Raw genomic sequence first — 22,284 nt, 5'->3', positions numbered from 1 at the left:
AACATTCGGCAGAACGCACCACAAGATGTTTTTCCGGATTTCAATTATTCAGATGTTTTACTGAACGTTGTTATCGGAGGAGCGGCGGCGCTGATCAAGCGCTTCAGGACGCGCAGACGGGGGAAGCGAGCGTGAGCGCTCGTCAGACTCAGGAAGCGCGGATTTCGAACGCCGTTGCCTAGCATCCATCTGGCAAATCTCCGCTCTCTACCCAACAAAACGGACGAACTCCTTCTGCTTTCTCGGACAAATAAGGATTTCACACACTCTGCTGCTCTGTGTTTCACGGAAACCTGGCTGAATGACACCATACCGGACAGCGCGCTCCATCTGCCGGACTTTCAGCTGTTTAGAGCGGATCGCTAATCAGAATCGACTGGGAAATCGCGCGGCGGCGGGACATGCTTTTACATCAATGAACGGTGATGTACAGATGTAACTGTGTTAAAGAAGACGTGCTGCTCAAATCTCGAAACACTCTTCATTAACTGCAAGCCATTCTATTCACCACGGGAGTTTCACTCGTTCATTCTGGTCAGTGTTTACATCCATCCTCAAGCGCATGTGACCTCAGCTTTACAGAAACTCGCCGATCAGATCACAGAGACAGAACAACAACACCCGGACTCTGTTTTAATCATTCTCGGGGACTTTAATAAAGCCAATCTGTCCCGTGAACTGCCAAAATACAGACAGCATGTTACTTGTCCCACAAGAGACAGTAATATATTGGATCACTGTTACACCACAATAAAGGATGCATTTCACTCTGTTCCACGAGCAGCTTTGGGACGTTCTGATCACCTTCTGGTTCATCTAATACCGTCCTACAGGCAGAAACTAAAATCAGCTAAACCTGTATCAAGGACTGTAAAAAGATGGACTAATGAAGCAGAGCAGGATTTACAATCTTGTTTTGACCTCACTGATTGGAGTGTTTTTGAAGCTGCTGCCACCGATCTGGACGAACTCACAGAGACCGTAACATCATATATCAGCTTCTGTGAGGATATGTGTATTCCTACAAAGACTCAACTAATTTACAATAATGACAAACCGTGGTTCACTGCAAAACTCAGACAGCTCCGTCAGGCCAAAGAAGATGCTTACGTGAAGGGGGACAATGTCTTGTATAAACAGGCTAAATACACATTGGAAAAGGAGATCAAAGTGGCAAAGAGGAATTATTCTGAAAAAATAAGGACTCAGTTCAGTTCCAACGACTCCGCATCAGTGTGGAAAGTCTAAAGAAGATCACCGATTACAAGACACCACCCCCCAGCACTGTAGAGAATCAACGACTGGCAGACGATCTGAACGAGTTTTACTGCAGGTTTGAAAGAACACCTATCACCTGCCCTGAACGCCTCCCCACACAACCATTCACACCCTTCACAACTCCTGCAACCAGCCCTGAATGCCTCTCCAATCAAGCACTCTCACCATTCACACCTCCTGCATCCCCCCTCTCAGGTGGGGCACCTGCAATTCAGATCAGCGAGGATGCGGTGCGCCAGGTCTTCCGGAAGCAGAAAAGGAAAAAAGCACCAGGCCCAGATTGTGTTACACCAGCCTGTCTGAAATCCTGTGCTGACCAGCTGGCCCCCATCTTCACACAGATCTTCAACAGATCGCTGGAGCTGTGCGATGTCCCTTCATGCCTCAAACGTTCCACCATCATCCCCATCCCTAAGAAACCCAAAATTACAGGACTAAATGACTACAGGCCTGTGGCTCTAACGTCTGTAGTCATGAAGTCATTTGAAAAACTGGTGCTGGCCCACCTGAAGGACATCACTGGGCCCTTGCTGGATCCTCTTCAGTTTGCCTACAGAGCAAACAGGTCTGTGGACGATGCAGTAAACATCGGACTGCATTATGTTCTGCAACACCTAGACAGACCGGGGACTTATGTGAGGATCCTGTTTGTGGACTTCAGCTCGGCCTTCAACACGATCATCCCAAACCTCCTCCTGCCCAAACTAAATCAGCTCTCCGTGCCCACCTCCATCTGTCAGTGGATCAACAGCTTCTTGACAGACAGGCAGCAGCTAGTGAGGCTGGGAAAATACACATCCAGCACCCGTACAATCAGCACCGGAGCTCCCCAGGGCTGTGTTCTCTCCCCACTGCTCTTCTCCCTGTACACCAACGATTGCACATCTAAGGACCCCTCTGTCAAGCTCCTGAAGTTTGCAGATGACACCACACTCATCGGCCTCATTCAGGACGGTGACGAGTCTGCTTACAGACAGGAGGTAAAAGAGCTGGCTGTCTGGTGCAGTCTCAACAACCTGGAGCTTAACACGCTCAAAACAGTGGAGATGATCGTGGACTTCAGGAGAGACCCCTCTGCACTTTCCCCACTCACCATCATGAACAGCACTGTGACTGCAGTGGAGTCATTCAGATTCCTGGGAACCACCATCTCTCAGGACCTGAAGTGGGACATTCACATTGACTCCATTGTGAAAAAGGCCCAGCAGAGGTTGTACTTCCTTCGCCAGCTGAGGAAGTTTAACCTGCCACAGGAGCTGCTGAAACAGTTCTACTCCACCATCATTGAATCCATCCTCTGCACTTCAGTAACTGTCTGGTTCAGCTCAGCTTCTAAATCTGACCTCAGAAGACTACAGAGGGTAGTCCGGACTGCTGAGCGAATCATCGGTTCAACTCTCCCTTCTATTCAAGAACTGTACTTATCCAGAGTGAGAAAAAGGGCTGTCAAAATCACTCTGGACCCCTCACATCCAGCACACTCCCTCTTTGAACTGTTGCCATCTGGTCGACGCTACAGAGCACTGAGCACTAGAACGACCAGACACAGGACCAGTTTCTTCCCTCAGGCAATCCATCTTATGAACAGCTGATAATAACGGCAAACACACTACACTTTATATTTATATACACACACACTTTATTTATCTAACACACATACTTAGTATACACTTAAATTTTGCACACAATATATATGTACATACATAACTTCATTTTGTAATATACCTGCCTACAATTGTCATTTGTATATTGTCATTCACTATCTACTTATTTGTATTTTTTATTCTTTTATTATGTGTTTTATGTTCTGTCGCTGTCATTCTGTTGTACTGCGGAGCTTCTGTCACGAAAACAAATTCCTCGCATGTGTGAACATACCTGGCAATAAAGCTCATTCTGATTCTGATTCTGAAAATAAAGCATTACAATAGTCTAACCTTGAAGTCATAAATGCATGGATTAACATTTCTGCATTTGACATTGAGAGCATAGGCCGTCATTTAGATATATTTTTGAGATGGAAAAATGCAGTTTTACAAATGCTAGAAACGTGGCTTTCTAAGGAAAGATTGCGATCAAGTAGCACACCTAGGTTCCTAACTGATGACGAAGAATTGACAGAGCAACCATCAAGTCTTAGACAGTGTTCTAGGTTATTACAAGCAGAGTTTTAGAGTTTTAGAGAGATACACCCACGATCAGATGATAAGAGCAGATCATTTGTAACTCTAAGGAGAGCAGTCTCAGTACTATGATACGGTCTAAATCCTGACTGGAAATCTTCACATATACCATTTCATTTCACTAAATGCACCAAATAATGTGTATTCTTCGTTGTTCTTTTGTGTGTGTGTGTGTGTTTTATAGCAGTTTATTTTAACGTTTCAAAGTTCATTCTGAATGCAGTTTGTTAAGATTTTACCTGAAGAAATCCTGATGTTCCTGTCAGACTTGTTTAAACACAGTCATGTGATCATAAGCTCCTCACTCTCACAGCTTTTACCAGGAAGAGACTGACGTGTTATTTCTGCTTCTCTCACAGAACTGAAGTGACTCAGGATCAGAAGCATAGAGAGAGAAGATCACTCACCTTTCCATCGAGACTGGAAACTCCTGCAGAACAAACACAACATTGATCAATCTATCAATCATCAATCAACCAATCATCAATCAATCAATCAATCACCTTTATTTATATAGTGCTTTAAACAAAATACATTGCGCCAAAGCACTGAACAACATTCATTTGGAAAACAGTGTCTCAATAATGCAAAATGATAGTTAAAGGCAGTTCATCATTGAATTAATTTATGTCATCTCTGTTCAGTTGAAATAGTGTCTGTTTTAATTTGCAATCAAGTCAATGATATCGCTGTAGATGAAGTGACCCCAACTAAGCAAGCCAGAGGCGACAGCGGCAAGGAACCGAAACTCCATCGGTGACAGAATGGAGAAAAAAACCTTGGGAGAAACCAGGCTCAGTTGGGGGCCAGTTCTCCTCTGACCAGACGAAACCATTAGTTCAATTCCAGGCTGCAGCAAAGTCAGATTGTGCAGAAGAATCATCTGTTTCCTGTGGTCTTGTCCTGGTGCTCCTCTGAGACAAGGTCTTTACAGGGGATCTGTATCTGGGGCTCTAGTTGTCCTGGTCTCCGCTGTCTTTCAGGGCAGTAGAGGTCCTTTCTAGGTGCTGATCCACCATCTGGTCTGGATACGTACTGGATCCGGGTGACTGCAGTGACCCTCTGATCTGGACACAGACTGGATCTGGTGGCCACGGTGACCTCGGAACAAGAGAGAAACAGACAAATGTTACCGTAGATGCCATTCTTCTAATGATGTAGAAAGTACGGTGTTATGTGAAGTGTTCCGGTTACAGTTTACCTAATTAATGCAGCCTAAAAATCCTTTAACGGATTTGAATATTAAAAGCATATTAGTATGTTATGTGTATGCCAGTTTAAAGAGATGGGTCTTTAATCTAGATTTAAACTGCAAGAGTGTGTCTGCCTCCCGAACAATGTTAGGTAGGTTATTCCAGAGTTTAGGCGCCAAATAGGAAAAGGATCTGCCACCCGCAGTTGATTTTGATATTCTAGGTATTATCAAATTGCCTGAGTTTTGAGAACGTAGCGGACGTAGAGGAGTATAATGTAAAAGGAGCTCATTCAAATACTGAGGTGCTAAACCATTCAGGGCTTTATAAGTAATAAGCAATATTTTAAAATCTATACGATGTTTGATAGGGAGCCAGTGCAGTGTGGACAGGACCGGGCTAATATGGTCATACTTCCTGGTTCTAGTAGGAACTCTTGCTGCTGCATTTTGGACTAGCTGTAGTTTGTTTACTATGCGTGCAGAACAACCACCCAATAAAGCATTACAATAGTCTAACCTTGAAGTCATAAATGCATGGATTAACATTTCTGCATTTGACATTGAGAGCATAGGGTGTAATTTATATATATTTTTGAGATGGAAAAATGCAGTTTTACAAATGCTAGAGACGTGGCTTTCTAAGGAAAGATTGCGATCAAGTAGCATAACTAGGTTCCTAACTGATGACGAAGAATTGACAGAGCAACCATCAAGTCTTAGACAGTGTTCTAGGTTATTACAACCAGAGTTTTTAGGTCCTATAATTAACACCTCTGTTTTTTCTGAATTTAGCAATAAGAAATTACTCGTCATCCAGTTTTTTATATCGACTATGCATTCCATTCGTTTTTCAAATTGGTGTGTTTCACCGGGCCGCGAAGAAATATAGAGCTGAGTATCATCAGCATAACAGTGAAAGCTAACACCATGTTTCCTGATGATATCTCCCAAGGGTAACATATAAAGCGTGAAGAGTAGCGGCCCTAGTACTGAGCCTTGAGGTACTCCATACTGCACTTGTGATCGATATGATACATCTTCATTCACTGCTACGAACTGATGGCGATCATATAAGTACGATTTAAACCATGCTAATGCACTTCCACTGATGCCAACAAAGTGTTCAAGTCTATGCAAAAGAATGCTGTGGTCAATTGTGTCAAACACAGCACTAAGATCCAATAAAACTAATAGAGAGATACAACCACGATCAGATGATAAGAGCAGATCATTTGTAACTCTAAGGAGAGCAGTCTCAGTACTATGATACGGTCTAAATCCTGACTGGAAATCTTCACATATACCATTTCATTTCACTAAATGCACCAAATAATGTGTATTCTTCGTTGTTCTTTTGTGTGTGTGTGTGTGTGTGTGTGTGTGTGTGTGTGTGTGTGTTTTATAGCAGTTTATTTTAACGTTTCAAAGTTCATTCTGAATGCAGTTTGTTAAGATTTTACCTGAAGAAATCCTGATGTTCCTGTCAGACTTGTTTAAACACAGTCATGTGATCATAAGCTCCTCACTCTCACAGCTTTTACCAGGAAGAGACTGACGTGTTATTTCTGCTTCTCTCACACTGACTCTCTTCTCTACTGACAAAAACAATAAAGAACCAGCCATCAGTGAAGAACCAAGAGAAACACTTTACAGAAGGATCTTTGTGAAGTTTGGTTCTGAATAGATATTAGATATTTGTGATTCTCGAGGGGATTTGTTTTTCAAACTGTCATAAGTAAAGTTTAGATCACTGGAGCTCTAAGAGTGAAAATGGCTTCTCTATCTGAAGATGATATTTCTTGTCCTGTATGTCAGGAAATCTTCAAGAATCCTGTAGTTTTATCATGTAGTCACAGTGTCTGTAAAGAGTGTCTTCAACAGTTCTGGAGAACCAAGAAAACTCAGGAGTGTCCCGTCTGCAGAAGAAGATCCTCAAAAGTTGATCCTCCATGTAATCTTGTGTTAAAAAACTTGTGTGAGTCGTTCCTGAAGGAGAGAAATGAGGTTCGTTCATCAGGATCTGAAGAGATCTGCAGTTTACACAGTGAGAAACTCAAACTCTTCTGTCTGGAGGACAAACAGCCGGTGTGTTTAGTGTGTGTTAACTCTCAGAAACACGACAATAACACATTCAGACCCATCGATGAAGTGGTTTCATCATATAAGGTGAGAGAAATCAGTTTGGGACAAATTCATGTTATTATAAAAGTAATCCGAGCCGGTTGTGTTCAGTACAGCTGAACTCCAGTATCACACAGACCCAGTTGGTGTTGGATAACTATTTTTGCTTCAATAAATAACTTTGTCAGTTACAAACTGTGCTTTGTGTTCACTCAGGTTGTGTTTGTTTAAGACAGGTTTTAATTTCTGAATTAATTTTATATGAGATAGTATGAGAAATCTGGATGGGGCAAATACTTTTGCACTGCATTATATGATCATATCACTGGATCGTCTTTTGCTTTGTCACTGTAATCTGGTGTTTTATGTATTTTTATTTAATTCTAGGAGGAGCTCAATACAGCACTGAAGTCCTTACAGGAGAAACTTTTACACAATGAAAAAACAAAAGAAGAGTTTGAGAAAACAGTTCAACACATCAAGGTGAGGAAACAGAATCCAGAGTCATTTTCATTACAGCTGTAGATCACTATTGTAACGATATTAAAACTCCATACTCATCGGCAAGAAGGAGGCGGGAACCGGCGCACAATCAAACTGAAACTTTAATAATAACAAAACAAAAAAACAGCGCATCAGCCCCTCACGGACGACTGATGCGCGCAAATAAAAAGCAAAACATAAAATAATATCCCAGGCCTGGTCCTCTCTCGTCCTTCACGGTCGTCGCTCCAGTTTTATATCCTTCCATCTCCTACGTGGGACTCGAGACAGGTGGTGGGGCGCAGGTGCAGCTCATCTCCAATCACTACACCTGGCCTCACTCCTCGTTCTCACGTCTCTCGTCCCCGCCCCACTCGTCACATACCCCCATCGCCCCTCGCAGGCTGGGGGGTACCCTTGAGACTGCGCTCTACTCCCCCCTCCCCTTCCCTCCGGGGGGGGGGGGGGGGGTGTGCTCACGGGGACCTGAAGGAACCTGGGGGTAGGACAGACGAGGCGAGAGAAAAGGAGATGGAAGGAGGAGCGACAGGGACGAGAGAGGGGAGAGAGAAAAAAATAATAATAATTCCGGTTCCCAGACGCACTGCTGCTCGGCCCTCCACCGGCTGGGTGATCTCCTCCGCGGTGCCTGGCGGTGGCACTGGACGGCCCTCGCCGGACGGCACGACACTCCTCCGCCGCCCGATGGACGGCGATGGCTCCTCCGATTTTGGGCAGCGGCAGGAGTCCCCCGTTCCCTGCCCCTCCGGATTCCATCGCAGAGGCTGCAGGCTCCGGCCCCCTGGCGAACGGCGCCGACTCCTCCGCTCCCTCACGGACGGCAGCCGCCCCTCCATATCGTGGGCGGCCGGCAGCGAGCTCGCCCGTCCCCGGCAACTCGCTCCAGCCCACCGCCTCGAGCGTCCATGGCGGCACATACTTCGCCAGCTCGAGGGCACCGCGGATTCACCACAGCGGTGAGGGATCTTCAGCAGCTCGTCCCTCCTTCTCCCGGGCTTCGGCACCACTGTAATGATATTAAAACTCCATACTCATCGGCAAGAAGGAGGCGGGAACCGGCGCACAATCAAACTGAAACTTTAATAATAACAAAACAGCGCATCAGCCCCTCACGGACGTCTGATACACGCAAATAAAAAGCAAAACTGCCTCTCTCGTCCTTCACGGTCGTCGCTCCAGTTTTATATCCTTCCATCTCCTACGTGGGACTCGAGACAGGTGGTGGGGCGCAGGTGCAGCTCATCTCCAATCACTACACCTGGCCTCACTCCTCGTTCCCACGTCTCTCTGCCCCGCCCCACTCGCCACAACTATATACAGTTATGATCTGATATATTTAATATAATGGACTCCAGTTGATTATTTGTGTAAATGAGGATCATCAATCTTCTTCTGGATCTGTTATATGTCTGTCTATGAGTTTCTCTCAGATCTGAATGATGTGATTGTGTTGATGTGTGTTGATGGAGACGATTGAAGTGAATGTGGTTTGATTTCAGTCTCAAGCTGAGCACACAGAGCGTCAGATTAAACAGCAGTTTGAGAAGCTTCATCAGTTTCTCAGAGATGAAGAAGAAGCTACAATCACTGCACTGAGAGAGGAAGAGGAGCAGAAGAAGCAGATGATGAAGGAGAAGCTGGAGGAGATGAACAGACACATCTCAGCTCTTTCACACACAATCAAAGACACGGAGGAGAAGATGAAAGACAGTGACGTCTGCTTTCTGAAGGTCTGATTTCACAGCATACTCTGACTGATGTATGGTTGATTGATTGATGATTGATTGATTGATGGATGGATTAATTGATTGATTGAGTTCTTGATGATTGATTGATTGATTGATTGATTGATTGATTGATTGATTGATTGATTGATTGATGAATTGATTGATTGATTGACTGAGTTGTTGATGATTGATGGATGGGTGGATTGATTGACTGACTGATTGATTTATTGATTGATTGATTGAAGGATTGATTGATTGATCAATGTTGTGTTTGTTCTGCAGGAGTTTCCAGTCTCGATGGAAAGGTGAGTGATCTTCTCTCTCTCTGCTTCTGATCCAGATGTAACAGGTACAGAAAGTGTTTTGTTAAAACCTATGTATTGATTGTTATAATTCTCACAAAATTGTTTTTCACATGAACCTGATATGATTGCCTAAGTGTGTTGAGTACGCTTCCCCTTTATTGCGGTGATGTCATCATGAGCCTACATAATTTCCTGTTATGTCCCCTCCTCTTCCTCTTGGCATTGTAATTGCATGGAAGAGGTGGGTTATTTTTGGCTCCTGCTAAGCCTTATTAATCTTTATTTTAATTGTTGCTTTTATTTCTATATCTTCGTTGCAAATTGTGTATTATGTTATTTTACTTACCTGTGTGGTTATTTTTGTCATTTTGCCCAATTTAAGTTATATTTGTGTCTTTGGCCTAATGTGGAGATGAAAAGCACATGGTAATTAAATCTACGTCACATTTGTTTTATAGAGCAAGATAAGGGTGATTGTACTCAAAGGCTGTTTTTATTTTGTTTTACATCAGGTATGTTTTCTCTGTATTCTCCTTCCTCTTGGCATTGTAATTGCATGGAAGAGAGCAAGATAAGGGTGATTGTACTCAGAGGCTGTTTTTATTTAGTTTTACATCAGATCTCAGAGTAAAACCCAGCGAAACCGCCGCCTGTTGTCCCGTGTCTGCTTTCACAACGCAGAGAAAAGTGATTTTAAAACTGGTGTCGTGAGCCACCGGTTACACGTAGTGCTGTGACCCTTCGGATTTCGCATGAACGGCTGATTACCAGTCGCCGGAATTGCTGCTTCAACAGACTACGGTGTGCCATGAAAGATCGCTGGATGTGAGTGAGAGTGTTTCGCCGTTAGCGGAGGTCGCAGCTCCGTTCATCTCGTCCGATCCCGTTGTCAGGGTTCTATCTTCTGTTGCTCATATCGCAGACGGTAAAGGTTGAACGGTTGCCCTTTTATGAAGTATGATGAAAAACTGTTGTGACTTTTATTAATGACGATCGCCGTAAGCGTTTTGAAGTGTTGACGCTCTCTCTTTTTCTCCTCTTTTGCATTGCTGCACGCTCATCACTGACGGGATATTTTTGTGATCACATTTTATTTTATTTCTCCTCGTGCAACGCTGTACTGAACTGTTCTTTGTGTTGCTGCAAGCTGAAGGACAGTGTTTTGTGATCGTCGTCACATAATTATTATTATTTTTTCTCCCTGAAACTAAAATTGGACTGTTTTGAGAGGGTCTAAATGAGTATTTCTGCAAACTACACTTATCTGCATATTAGTTAAATAATCTCAGTGTTTTTTTTTTTCTTCTCATATTCTTTGAAACTGTTATAGCATTTTTTTTTTTTTTTTTTTTTTCTATTCGAACTGAGTCATGTTTGAGGACACTGTCAGTCAGGATAATTTTAGCCCTGCACAAAGACCTAGTGCCATGCTACCAGTAGGCAGGGGTAGTGGGGCTGTACTTAATCGTCCTGACAATATGTATGGAGTTTCACCTCAATGTTTTGGGAGAGGGAGGACATTCTTTACTGCAGATATTGACCATGTTCATGCATCTGATTCAGCTATTGGTACCTCAGGGAGCCCAGCTGCTTGCTCTACCCCTTTTGCACGCCCTAACACTGATCGAGTCTTTGGGGAGTATTATTTCTGATTTGGCACAGGAAATTGGTGAAAGCATTTCAGCCAGTCTCAACTTAACGCAACAGCCCAGCCCAGTGCAATCTAAATCAAATGTACAGCATTCAGGTGAATGTTTTGATGCTTCTAATTTGAAAATCATTGTCCAACATGATGTTGTGCCTCCACCGTTCTTTAGAGGAGATCAAAGTGATTCATTTACTGTACATGAATGGGAAGATTTGATGTACAGTTATTTGAACAGAAAGAAATGCACTGATGAAACTGCCTCTGATCTCATTTTGAGCAGGTTAGCTGGAAAAGCGAGAGATGTAGTCAAAGTGTCCTTGCGCAGCTTCCCTGGGCTGACTGCTGAAGTGCTCCCCACCGCCGTGTTTGATATACTGAAGCGCAATTTCAGTGAGTTGATGTATTCAAATATGCCTATGTCTGACTTCTATAACACCCTGCCTAGGGCGGATGAGAGCCCGATGGACTACTGGATACGGCTCAATAAGGCGATTGATGTGGCTGATGAGTGTTTGCGTAGACGGAACAAGTGTGTTGAGGACCCTGCTACTGAAGCTGTTATGTTGTTTATCTCACACTGTCCAGATCCTGGCCTTGCTTTGTCTTTTCAGTTCAAGCCTGCTGAACAGTGGAGTGCTGCTGAAGTTCAAGAGCGACTGGATAGTCATCGCAGGACTCTGAAGAGGGCTTTTGCTAGAACTTCACGCTCATTGCCTGTATCCGCTTGCCATCAGAACACTGCAACTGTCTGTGACGATTCTGTGTCAAGTTCTCCCAAACAGCCTGAACTCACAAGCCAGATACCAAGTTTAACTGGTCAGTTGAACCCCAACGCTGCTCCTTTTACTCCTGATGCTAGTATGCAGCAGTTGGTTGGCATGATGGGCAAAGTTTTATCTCTCTGCACTGCTTCACTGTCCTCGTCCATCCCAAATGGTCCTGTCAGAACTTCAGACCCCAAGCCCAGTCTGAGCTCAGCATGTAGAGTATGTCAATCTAAAGAGCACAGTACACATACTCATTGTATGCGCCAGAGGCTCTGTCGTAACTGCTTCAAACCTGGACACTTTAAGAGCAATTGTCCTAGGACGACAGGCCTTGAGCTGCCACCTTCAGCCATTCAGTTAAACTAAATAGCCCATGTGCGGAGGGGGATAACATGGGCAGTGTTGTATTTCCCCCAAAAGATGAGTCAGACCCACATGAGATTTTTGTAAATAGTTGCAAATTGTTGCCACCAGACAAAACAGTGCTGTATGTGGGATCTCAGAAATTTGATGGAGCTAGTGAACTCTTTTATGCCCCTGTGACTGTCGGTGGCCAGTCCGTGCTGAACGGTATGCTAGATTCTGGCAGCATGGCTTGCACACTGAGTATGGAAAGTGAATCCAAGTTGCGTGCCGATGGAGTTCTCCCTCAACCCTCAGTGATTCCTGGTAATGTGGTCCTGGTGGGCTGCGGTGGTCTGACTACTCAGCCTAAGTGCGCATATGACCTGGAAATCGAAGTCTACGGGTTCAAGTTTATCGTACCAACCTTAGTAGTGCCTGGACAGAAGGATGAGTTCATTATCGGCAGTAATGTAATCAAATGTGTGCTCCAGAAGATGAAAGCCGAAAAGAGATACTGGGAACTGATTTCCTGCCAAAACAGCAACCCTGAGTGTGAAGAATTTCTTGAGCTCTTGAGCGGTGTTTCTCGTTGGTCTGGTCCCCAACAGCCTGCTAAGCTCGGCACGGTTAGGCTTCGTCAGGCCGTTACCTTGCTTCCCAGGTGTGAGCACGTTGTCTGGGGAAAACTACCTTCTAACACTAATGTCTCCCCAGGAAGCTCCGTCATCGTCGAGCCCACTACGTCACGTTCAGCGCCACATCATGTTCTTGTTGGACATGTGGTGACTCCTATGTGGGGTAATCGATGGGTGCTGATGAAGATCTTAAATCCCACCGAGTCTCCAATAACTCTTCGACCTAATGCTAAGCTGGCTGATGTGTCTCCTTGTTTGGCAGTGGAGGATGTTACAGTTTCACAAGATGTGTGCAGACCTCAAGTTCCTGATGCAGCTTTCCCCAAGTCTATTCCAACTGTTGATCCTGTGCAGTTACTGCATGAGTATGGTTTGGAGCGCATTGATATCGAAGGGTGTGAGGTCCTCAAGTCATGGAAGGAGGAGTTGACGAGTCTTATCGTGTCCTATCGTGATGTTTTCTCCAGAGACAGACTCGATTGTGGAGAGGTGAAAGACTTTGTACACCGGATTCATCTGAGCGATGAGCGTCCGTTTCGTCTGCCATATCGCCGAACCCCTCCTGCCCACTACCAGAAGTTGAGAGAGGTACTTTCTGAAATGGAAGAGAAAGGCATCATTAGCAAATCCGTCAGCGAGTATGCATCTCCTTTAGTAATGGTATGGAAGAACGATGGATCTCTCAGAGTCTGTACGGACTTTCGCTGGCTTAATGCAAAGACCATTAAGGATGCTCATCCTTTGCCTCATCAGGCAGACTGCCTGGCTGCTCTAGGAGGCAATCTTTTCTTCAGCTCTGTTGATTTGATGTCAGGATTTTACAACGTCCCGCTCCATGTTTCTGATCGTCATTACACCGCATTTACAACACCAATGGGCTTGTACGAATACAACAGTCTTCCCCAAGGCCTGTGTAACAGCCCAGCATCCTTTATGCGCATGATGCTCAGTGTGTTTCGAGATCTAAATTTTTCCAGCCTTCTTTGCTATCTTGATTTGCTGGTTTTTCTCCCGCTCTGAAGAGGAGGCTTTGAAACGCTTGGAAGTAGTGTTTTCACGGTTGAGAGCTAGTAATTTGAAGTTGGCTCCGAAAAAGTGTCGCTTTCTCAGGCGCTCCATCAAATTTCTGGGCCATGTGATCAGCGGATCTGGAGTTTCCGTGGACAAAGACCATGTAGCAGTCATTTCAGCCTTTCAAAAGAATGACCTGATGAAGGAAGATAATGTCACACCTTCGCCTAAGAAACTAAGATCATTTCTGGGCATGGTTCTATACTACCAGAGCTTAATCCCTGGCTGTACACGTGTCGCAAAGCCATTGTTCAATTTGACGGCCGGTCAAAAACGTTTGATAAAAGGCACAAATAGCCGTAATCGATCTGGCACTGAGGATGTTTCATCAATCTTGTCTCTCTGTGATGATTGGGATTCAGGAGCTGCATCCAGAGCAACATCTGTGGGTAATCATTTGACTTCTTTGATTCCCGACTGTCAAGACGTAATCCATGCCTTTTCATTGTCTGAACTGCAGTGTCAGCAGCACAAAGATTCAGTTATTTCGAGGGTGGCTTTCTATGTCAGCAGGAAGCGCAGGCCTACCAGGCGTGAGCGTGCGAATGAGGATTTGATAGTTTTGAGGATTTTGAGGCAGTGGGAAAAACTCTGTTTGCTTCATGGCATCCTGTATAGAGCTGTCAAAGATCCACTCTATAAGCATAAAAAGTTTCAATTTGTCCTGCCTGCCTGTATGAAACAGCAAGCACTCTCTGGTGTTCATGATCTGGCCGGTCACCAAGGTCAGCCTCGTACCCTGTCTTTAGCCCGCCAGAGGTTCTATTGGCCTGGGATGGAACGTGATGTACGTGATTATGTCAAGACTTGTGCCCGTTGTGTCCTGAGTAAAACTCCGGAGCCAGCAGCAAGAGCGCCTTTGGAGAGCATCAAGACCACTGCCCCATTGGAGCTCGTCTGTATTGATTTCTGGTCTGCTGAAGATAGGCACAATAAATCTGTGGATGTCTTGGTAATTACGGATCATTTCACCAAGTTAGCTCACGCTTTTCCTTGCCAAAACCAATGTGCTAAAAGTGTTGCTAAGAAACTCTGGGATGGCTTCTTTTGTATCTATGGATTTCCCCAGCGTATCCATTCGGACCAGGGAGCAAATTTTGGAAGTGAGCTGATAGCAGAGCTTCTTGATATTGCTGGCGTTGACAAGTCACGGACTTCACCGTACCACCCAATGGGGAATGGTGGGACTGAAAGGTTCAACAGAACATTGGGGAACATGCTGAGATCGCTTCCACCCAGATCCAAGCAAAAGTGGCCACAGTTGGTACAAACAATGACATTCATATATAACTGCACTGCCCATGAAACGACTGGGTTTGCCCCTTTTTACCTGATGTTCGGGAGGGTGCAGAGATTGCCTGTTGACCTTATGTTTCAAAGCGTGCTTCGTGATGAGTCGATCTGTGATTACATGTTCATGACTATGTTCAATCTCTTGTCAGTGATCTACAGTCTGCTATGACGCTGGCTCAAAAGAACTCTACTGCTGAACAAAAACATCAGTCTGATCAGTACAATAAGAGAGTCAAAGGATTGCCCCTGTCAGTTGGTGATCATGTTCTCATTGCCAACAGAGGTTGTAGAGGTAAACGGAAGCTTGCCGACAAATGGGAGCCCACCATGTATTCCGTTGTTGACTCCAAACCTTCACTGCACATTTACAAGATCAGTGACAAATCTGGTCATGAGAAAGTGGTACATCGGAATCTGTTGTTGCCAGTTAACTTTCTTCCTTTGCCTTCAACTGAGGTTTCTGTTGGTGAAAGTGCTAGTGGTGGTCCTTGTACCACACCTTCTCAATCTGTATGTGATGTGGTTGAGTCTACCTTACCTGTCACTGATGATTTGTCACATGCTGAGTCCATGTCTGTCATTTCTCACATTGCTGTTTGTGACAATGATAGTACTGCTGCTTGGGTCTCATCTCATTCTTCTCAAACTGTTTCTGAAGCACAAAATGAGTTTTCTGTTGACCTTGACACTGTATCTAGTGCCTTTTCTACTGTTCCTGTTCCTGACAGTTCACGTGGTCCTTTGGTTGACCATAACTTTGACGATCGTTACACTACCAGGTTTGGTAGAGTACTAAGACCTGTTCGTAGGCTGATTGAATCAATGATTCAACTCGAAATCTTACTTGGTGTGGAGTCTGTATCTCCTTTTATTCATGTATAGGGTTGTGTATAGTATTACACAATCTCTGGTAATACATCTCAACCAAAGTGTAATCTTCTCTATTTTGTGTATATTAATCCTGTTTATGTACTTGGTATGAGTTTATCGAAGTGTAATGGGCACTTTGTGTGTGCCTGCAAAATGTGTAGAAGTTTGGCCAACTTTCTCCATATTTGTATCCCTTGTTTGGGTAACTTTCTAGGTGGAGTCTTCACTGTCTTTAAAGTGTAGACCATGTAATTCAAGTGACCAGTGTTTTATTTGTTATACTCTTAAGAATTTTGTGTGAATTCTGGGGGGTGAGTGTAACAGGTACAGAAAGTGTTTTGTTAAAACCTATGTATTGATTGTTATAATTCTCACAAAATTGTTTTTCACATGAACCTGATATGATTGCCTAAGTGTGTTGAGTACGCTTCCCCTTTATTGCGGTGATGTCATCATGAGCCTACATAATTTCCTGTTATGTCCCCTCCTCTTCCTCTTGGCATTGTAATTGCATGGAAGAGGTGGGTTATTTTTGGCTCCTGCTAAGCCTTATTAATCTTTATTTTAATTGTTGCTTTTATTTCTATATCTTCGTTGCAAATTGTGTATTATGTTATTTTACTTACCTGTGTGGTTATTTTTGTCATTTTGCCCAATTTAAGTTATATTTGTGTCTTTGGCCTAATGTGGAGATGAAAAGCACATGGTAATTAAATCTACGTCACATTTGTTTTATAGAGCAAGATAAGGGTGATTGTACTCAAAGGCTGTTTTTATTTTGTTTTACATCAGATCTCAGAGTAAAACCCAGCGAAACCGCCGCCTGTTGTCCCGTGTCTGCTTTCACAACGCAGAGAAAAGTGATTTTAAAACTGGTGTCGTGAGCCACCGGTTACACAGAGACACTTCAGTTCTGATTCTGAATGTTCTTCCAGATTCCAGATCTCATCACAGCCGGATCCACAGACTCCTTCTGGAGCTTTGATTCATGTGCCACGTTACTTGGGGAACCTGTCCTTCAGAGTCTGGAAGAAGATGCAGGACATCGTCCAGAACAGTGAGTCTGACTGCAGAAGATCTGAGCTTCATACACACACACTGGAAATGATGCACATCAAAATAAAAAAGTTTTTTAGAGTCTTAAAAACTGCTGAAATCACTTCTGTGTGTTTTGTGACTGAAAATGAAAGTGAAGCGCACTGAATTGTGGGATTGATTATTTCTAGAAGTGAGCTGCTGATTTTGGTGCAGTAGATGATCAGGTTCTTCACAGATAATGCTGAAATCTGTCAATATTTTATATACTTCTTTAAGTGTTTAATTGTCAGTATTTTGAATTAGGATTTATTTATTTTTAATATATAGAGTACAGACCAAAAGTTTGGACACACATTCTCATTCAAAGAGTTTTCTTTTTTTTTATGACTATGAAAATTATAGATTCACACTGAAGGCATCAAAACTATGAATTAACACATGTGGGATTATATATGGAATTATATACATATCAAAAAAGTGTGAAACAACTGAAAATATGTCATATTCTGGGTTCTTCAAAGTAGCCACCTTTTGCTTTGATTACTGCCTTGCACACTCTTGTCATTCTCTTGTTGAGCTTCAAGAGGTAGTCACCTGAAATGGTCTTCCAACAGTCTTGAAGGAGTTCCCCGAGAGATGCTTAGCACTTGTTGGTCCTTTTGCCTTCTGTCTGCGGTCCAACTCACCCCTAAGCCATCTCGTGTGGGTTCAGGTCAGGGAGGCCAGGTCATCTGGCGCAGCACCCCTCACTCTCCTTCTTGGTCAAATAGCCCTAATACAGCCTGGAGGTGTGTTTGGGGTCATTGTCCGGTTGAAAAATAAATGATGGTCCAACTAAACGCAAACCGGATAGAATAGCATGCCGCTGCAAGATGCTGTGGTAACAATGCTGGTTCAGTATGCCTTCAATTTTAAATAAATCCCCAACAGTGTCACCAGCAAAGCACCCCCACACCATCACACCTCCTCCTCCATGCTTCACGGTGGGAACCAGGCATGTAGAGTCCATCTGTTCACCTTTTCTGCGTCGCACAAAGACACGGTGGTTGGAACCAAAGATCTCAAATTTGGATTCATCAGACCAAAGCACAGATTTCCACTGGTCTAATGTCCATTCCTTGTGTTCTTTAGCCCAATCAAGTCTCTTCTGCTTGTTGCCTTTCTTTAGCAGTGGTTTCCTAGCAGATATTCTACCATGGAGGCCTGATTCACACAGTCTCCTCTTAACAGTTTTTCTGTCTGCTGCTAGAACTCCGTGTTCCATTGACCTGGTCTCTAATCTGAGCTGCTGTTAACCTGCGATCTCTGAGGCTGGTGACTCGGATGAACTTATCCTCCGCAGCAGAGGTGACTCTTGGTCTTCCTTTCCTGGGGTGGTCTGCATGTGAGCCAGTTTCTATGTAGCCCTTGATGGTTTTTGTGACTGCACTTGGGGACACTTCCAAAGTTTTCCCAATTTTTCAGACTGACTGACCTTCATTCCTTAAAGTAATGATAGCCACTCGTTTTCCTGTACTTAGCTGCTTTTTTTCTTGCCATAATCCAAATTCTAACAGTCTATTCAGTAAGACTATCAGCTGTGTATCCATATGACTTCTGCACAACACAACTGATGGTCCCAACCCCATTTATAAGGCAAGAAATCACACTTATTAAACCTGACAGGGCACACATGTGAAGTCAAAACCATTTCAGGTGACTACCTCTTGAAGCTCATCAAGAGAAAGCCAGGAGTGTGCAAAGCAGTAATCAAAGCATAAGGTGGCTACTTTGAAGAACCTAGAATATGACATATTTTCAGTTGTTTCACACTTTTTTGTCATGTATATAATTCCACATGTGTTAATTCATAGTTTTGATGTCTTCAGTGTGAATCTACAATTTTCATAGTAATGAAAATAAAGAAAACTCTTTGAATGAGAAGGTGTGTCCAAACTTTTGGTCTGTACTGTACATTTATTTATGTTTTTGTACGTTTTATTACTGTAAAAAAAATATTTTCAGTTTTGTTAATTATTTTATTTCAAGTAGTTGCTAAATTGTTTTTAATAATTAATAATAATTTTTTTGTTGATGTTCTTTTGCTATTTTTTTTATTTATTATTATTTAACGTTTATTTTAATTACTGAATAATTATCAAGTAAAGTGGCTGATACTGATGCAGATTTTTTTTAATCATATTTAATTATTGTATGTTTGCTTTATAACAAACGAATCATCTGTGTTGTGTTCACTCTTGATCATGATCTATTGATTGTGTGTCATCAGCTCCTGTGATTCTGGATCCAAACACGGCTGATCCTCATCTCGTTCTGTCTGAGGATCTGACCAGTGTGACATGCATCATGAAAAATGAACCTGTTCCTGATAATCCAGAGAGATTTGACTTTCATCCCTGTGTTCTGGGTTCAGAGGGTTTTAACTCAGGAACACACTGCTGGGATGTGGAGGTTAAACAGAGTGCATTCTGGAGACTTGGAGTAACTACAGCATCAAACCAGAGGAAGGGACGGGATTTCTTCTACACTGATGTCTGGTGTGTGTGGTATGATCCAATAGGACTGTCTCCAGGTTCTGGTTTTCCTGTTTATCATAATCTTGATCGTGTGAGAGTGAATCTGGACTATGACAGAGGAACAGTGTCATTCTCTGATCCTGTAACTAACACACATCTACACACATTCACAACCTCCTTCACTCACACACTCTTTCCTTTCTTCTGTAATTATGATTATTCTTCTTCTCTGAGGATCTTATCGATCAGTAGTCAGTAATCTGTAGCTCCTGCTTTCATCTTTCATCATGTTTTAATCACATGAGTAAGAGATAAGTTCTACAGTTATACTATAATTACAGTTAGATAACGTGAGAAACATCTTAATAACAACCATAACCAGATGCTAGCTGTCATATTTGTAAGTTTTTAGTCTTTCTGCAGTCTTTCTCTCCCTGATAAATGAGTTTCAATGAAAGAGTTTTTTGGGGGGGTTAAATGTCTTTTGTAATATTCACTTATATTGTATGCTTATGTGAAAAAGGAAGATAACAGCATCAATGTTTCAAATTTCTTGAGTTATGAACAAATAAATTCAGTTTTAAATTATACAGATCTACAGAAGAAAGAAATGGGATCAAAGATCTCCCATAAAGATATTTTGTAGTCTGATAACGTAATCTGTTAGCCAAATTTTCCAGAGATTTACAGTCTGGAGAAGATGATGATAGTTGGCCAAGTCTGTAGATTTGAGTTGACATATTTAATTGAAAATCATGTAATGTATGATGATCACAGACACAAGCTCAGAGGAGATCAGTGTGTGATATTTTCAGCAGATGTTATAACACAGATGATTTCATTTGTCACATATCTTCTAGCTACATTTGTGTGAGTTTGTTGTGATCAGAAGGAATATAAAGTCTGGTATTGTGTGATCCTCAGTCGTGTAGTGTATGATGCCTTTGTGTCTATTTACAAAGTCAGTAAGTGTATGATGCCTGTATGTTTTAGTTTTCATATACGCAATAGTTGTTCTTGACTTAACATAAGAGTAAACAAATGTTTTGAATCTTGTGATTAAATCTATATTTCATATAAAATGCCCTGAAGTTTCAAACATTATTTTTCAGTAATGTTTATGAGATATGATGTTTATGAGTAATGTTATAACAACAAATGTAATTGTAAATAGTTGCTAAACAGAGTTGATCCTGAAAGTAACAGAATAGAAACAATTGTCCAGTGAAATCAATTCTGTTACACTATTGTCAGCATTGTTACTCTGCCTTGGTAACAGAGTTTAACAGTAACAGAATTGACGGTTTTATTTTATTTTTGCCAAGAACTCCACTTGCTAGCATTAATGCTCAGAGCACAGCACTAATGAAATCATGATTAAAATACCTCTAAATAACCCAGTGTGTGATCAGTAATACATGTAGCTGTTCTTTTGATATTGTGTTGACAGCACTGACGTTCTTCAGAATAACTCTTGGTATAAGATCTTTAGCTTTAAATATTTTCTCAGAGAGAGCAAATGTCTCAGTTATTTGGACAGAGTTTGATATTCAAACATCTTAAATTGAATAAAAATACATCGAGCGGGCTGTCTGAACTCTAAAGTGTGTGTTTTGTAACTGACTCGGGGAACAACACTTTCAGGTTTGTTTTATTTCTGAGAGAGATGCTGAAGACAAGCTATTGACAGAAGAAAACCTCACAAACTCTTCTGAAGTGTGCTGTGTGCTGCCCCTAGAGGACGTTTGTCAGGGATCTGCAAGAAATGGGACCCAAATGCAGAATGAGCAGACAAGGGTATTTTATTAACAAAACGTAGACTGGAACAGCTGGGGGAATTTGTAGTGAAACTGTTCTAACAGATGGGCAGGGCAGACAACAATACGGGCAGGAGGGATGACCACTGAGACAGTCCAAGATGACCATGGGCCCAAGCACGGAGTAGGCAGCTCCAGAGGCAGGGCCAGGTAGACACAGGAAACCCGTAGCTTTAAGTGAAACTCAAATGTCACCAGTCTAAATCGCCAGGTAGACTCACAAGACCAGAGACTTGACATGTGAGAGAGGTGAGCTGCTTCCAGGCAGTGGGGTTCAGTGGCCAGGAAATCTGAGTGGGGGCAAGACAGGACAATACACAAAAACAAGACAAGACTCAAAAATGACAAAGAGTGAACAAGAGGCAAAATTAGAACAAAGCAAAAGAAAACCAAAGCTATAATCCAAGAGAAAGAACAAAAAACTAAATCTAAAACTGGAATCACTTAAGCAAGAATAAATGAGAATCTAAATCGAATGAGAAACAAAACTAGATAGTCTAGAATAGACTATTCTAGATTAGAATAGGGATGGCTGACGCGAAACTAACGTTTCGACACAGTGTCGAGATCCCGAAGCGTAGATGTTTCGAAACACTGCTCCGAACTGTGATTCAAAACACCCATGTCACGTGACTATGGCTAAACGAAGCTTCTGCGCGTTTCATAAGTGTCTCGACCGACAGGTGGCACGCTTGCCGAGTCTGCGTTTGATTGACAGGGGCGGGAACAAACCACACAATCGCACATCTGTCTCAACTGCCACAAAGTTTAAAAGAGGAGTTAATGCACCTTCACCTCGTGGGTTTTTGTGAGAGGAGAAAGATTTTGAGATAGCGTTTACGATTTATTGACATTTATAGTGCGATTTAGTTAGTTATATTTAGGTTACATTTAAGTTAAATATATTTACTGATAAACTAAAGACAGTGACAGATAGTTAGGATAGATATAGTGACACATTTATATAGGCT

The 22,284-nt window shown here is 42.7% G+C and overlaps 1 protein-coding gene across 1 annotated transcript; it reads left to right on the top strand.

Annotated features, from left to right (window-relative positions):
- Positions 1 to 6,426: 6,426 nt before the first annotated feature.
- LOC113067412 (tripartite motif-containing protein 35-like) lies at positions 6,427 to 20,578 on the top strand. The gene is made up of 6 exons (XM_026239809.1): positions 6,427 to 6,822; positions 7,165 to 7,260; positions 8,781 to 9,011; positions 9,291 to 9,313; positions 16,878 to 16,999; positions 19,250 to 20,578. The coding sequence occupies exons 1-6, from the start codon at positions 6,427 to 6,429 to the stop codon at positions 19,753 to 19,755; spliced, it is 1,374 nt and encodes a 457-aa protein (XP_026095594.1). The 3' UTR covers positions 19,756 to 20,578.
- Positions 20,579 to 22,284: the final 1,706 nt, after the last annotated feature.

Source organism: Carassius auratus, linkage group LG28B (assembly GCF_003368295.1).
Source record: "Carassius auratus strain Wakin linkage group LG28B, ASM336829v1, whole genome shotgun sequence".
NCBI classification, from domain to species: domain Eukaryota; kingdom Metazoa; phylum Chordata; class Actinopteri; order Cypriniformes; family Cyprinidae; genus Carassius; species Carassius auratus.
The sequence above is the reverse complement of the archived record's forward strand: the minus strand, read 5'-3'. Positions and strand labels throughout refer to the sequence as shown.

Coding starts and splice junctions, on each gene's coding strand:
- LOC113067412 (XM_026239809.1), top strand. CDS start 6,427: ATGGCTTCTCTATCTGAAGATGATATTTCTTGTCCTGTATGTCAGGAA. Junction 9,314..16,877: donor TTTCCAGTCTCGATGGAAAG/GTGAGTGATCTT, acceptor ATGTTCTTCCAG/ATTCCAGATCTCATCACAGC. Junction 17,000..19,249: donor GCAGGACATCGTCCAGAACA/GTGAGTCTGACT, acceptor GTGTGTCATCAG/CTCCTGTGATTCTGGATCCA.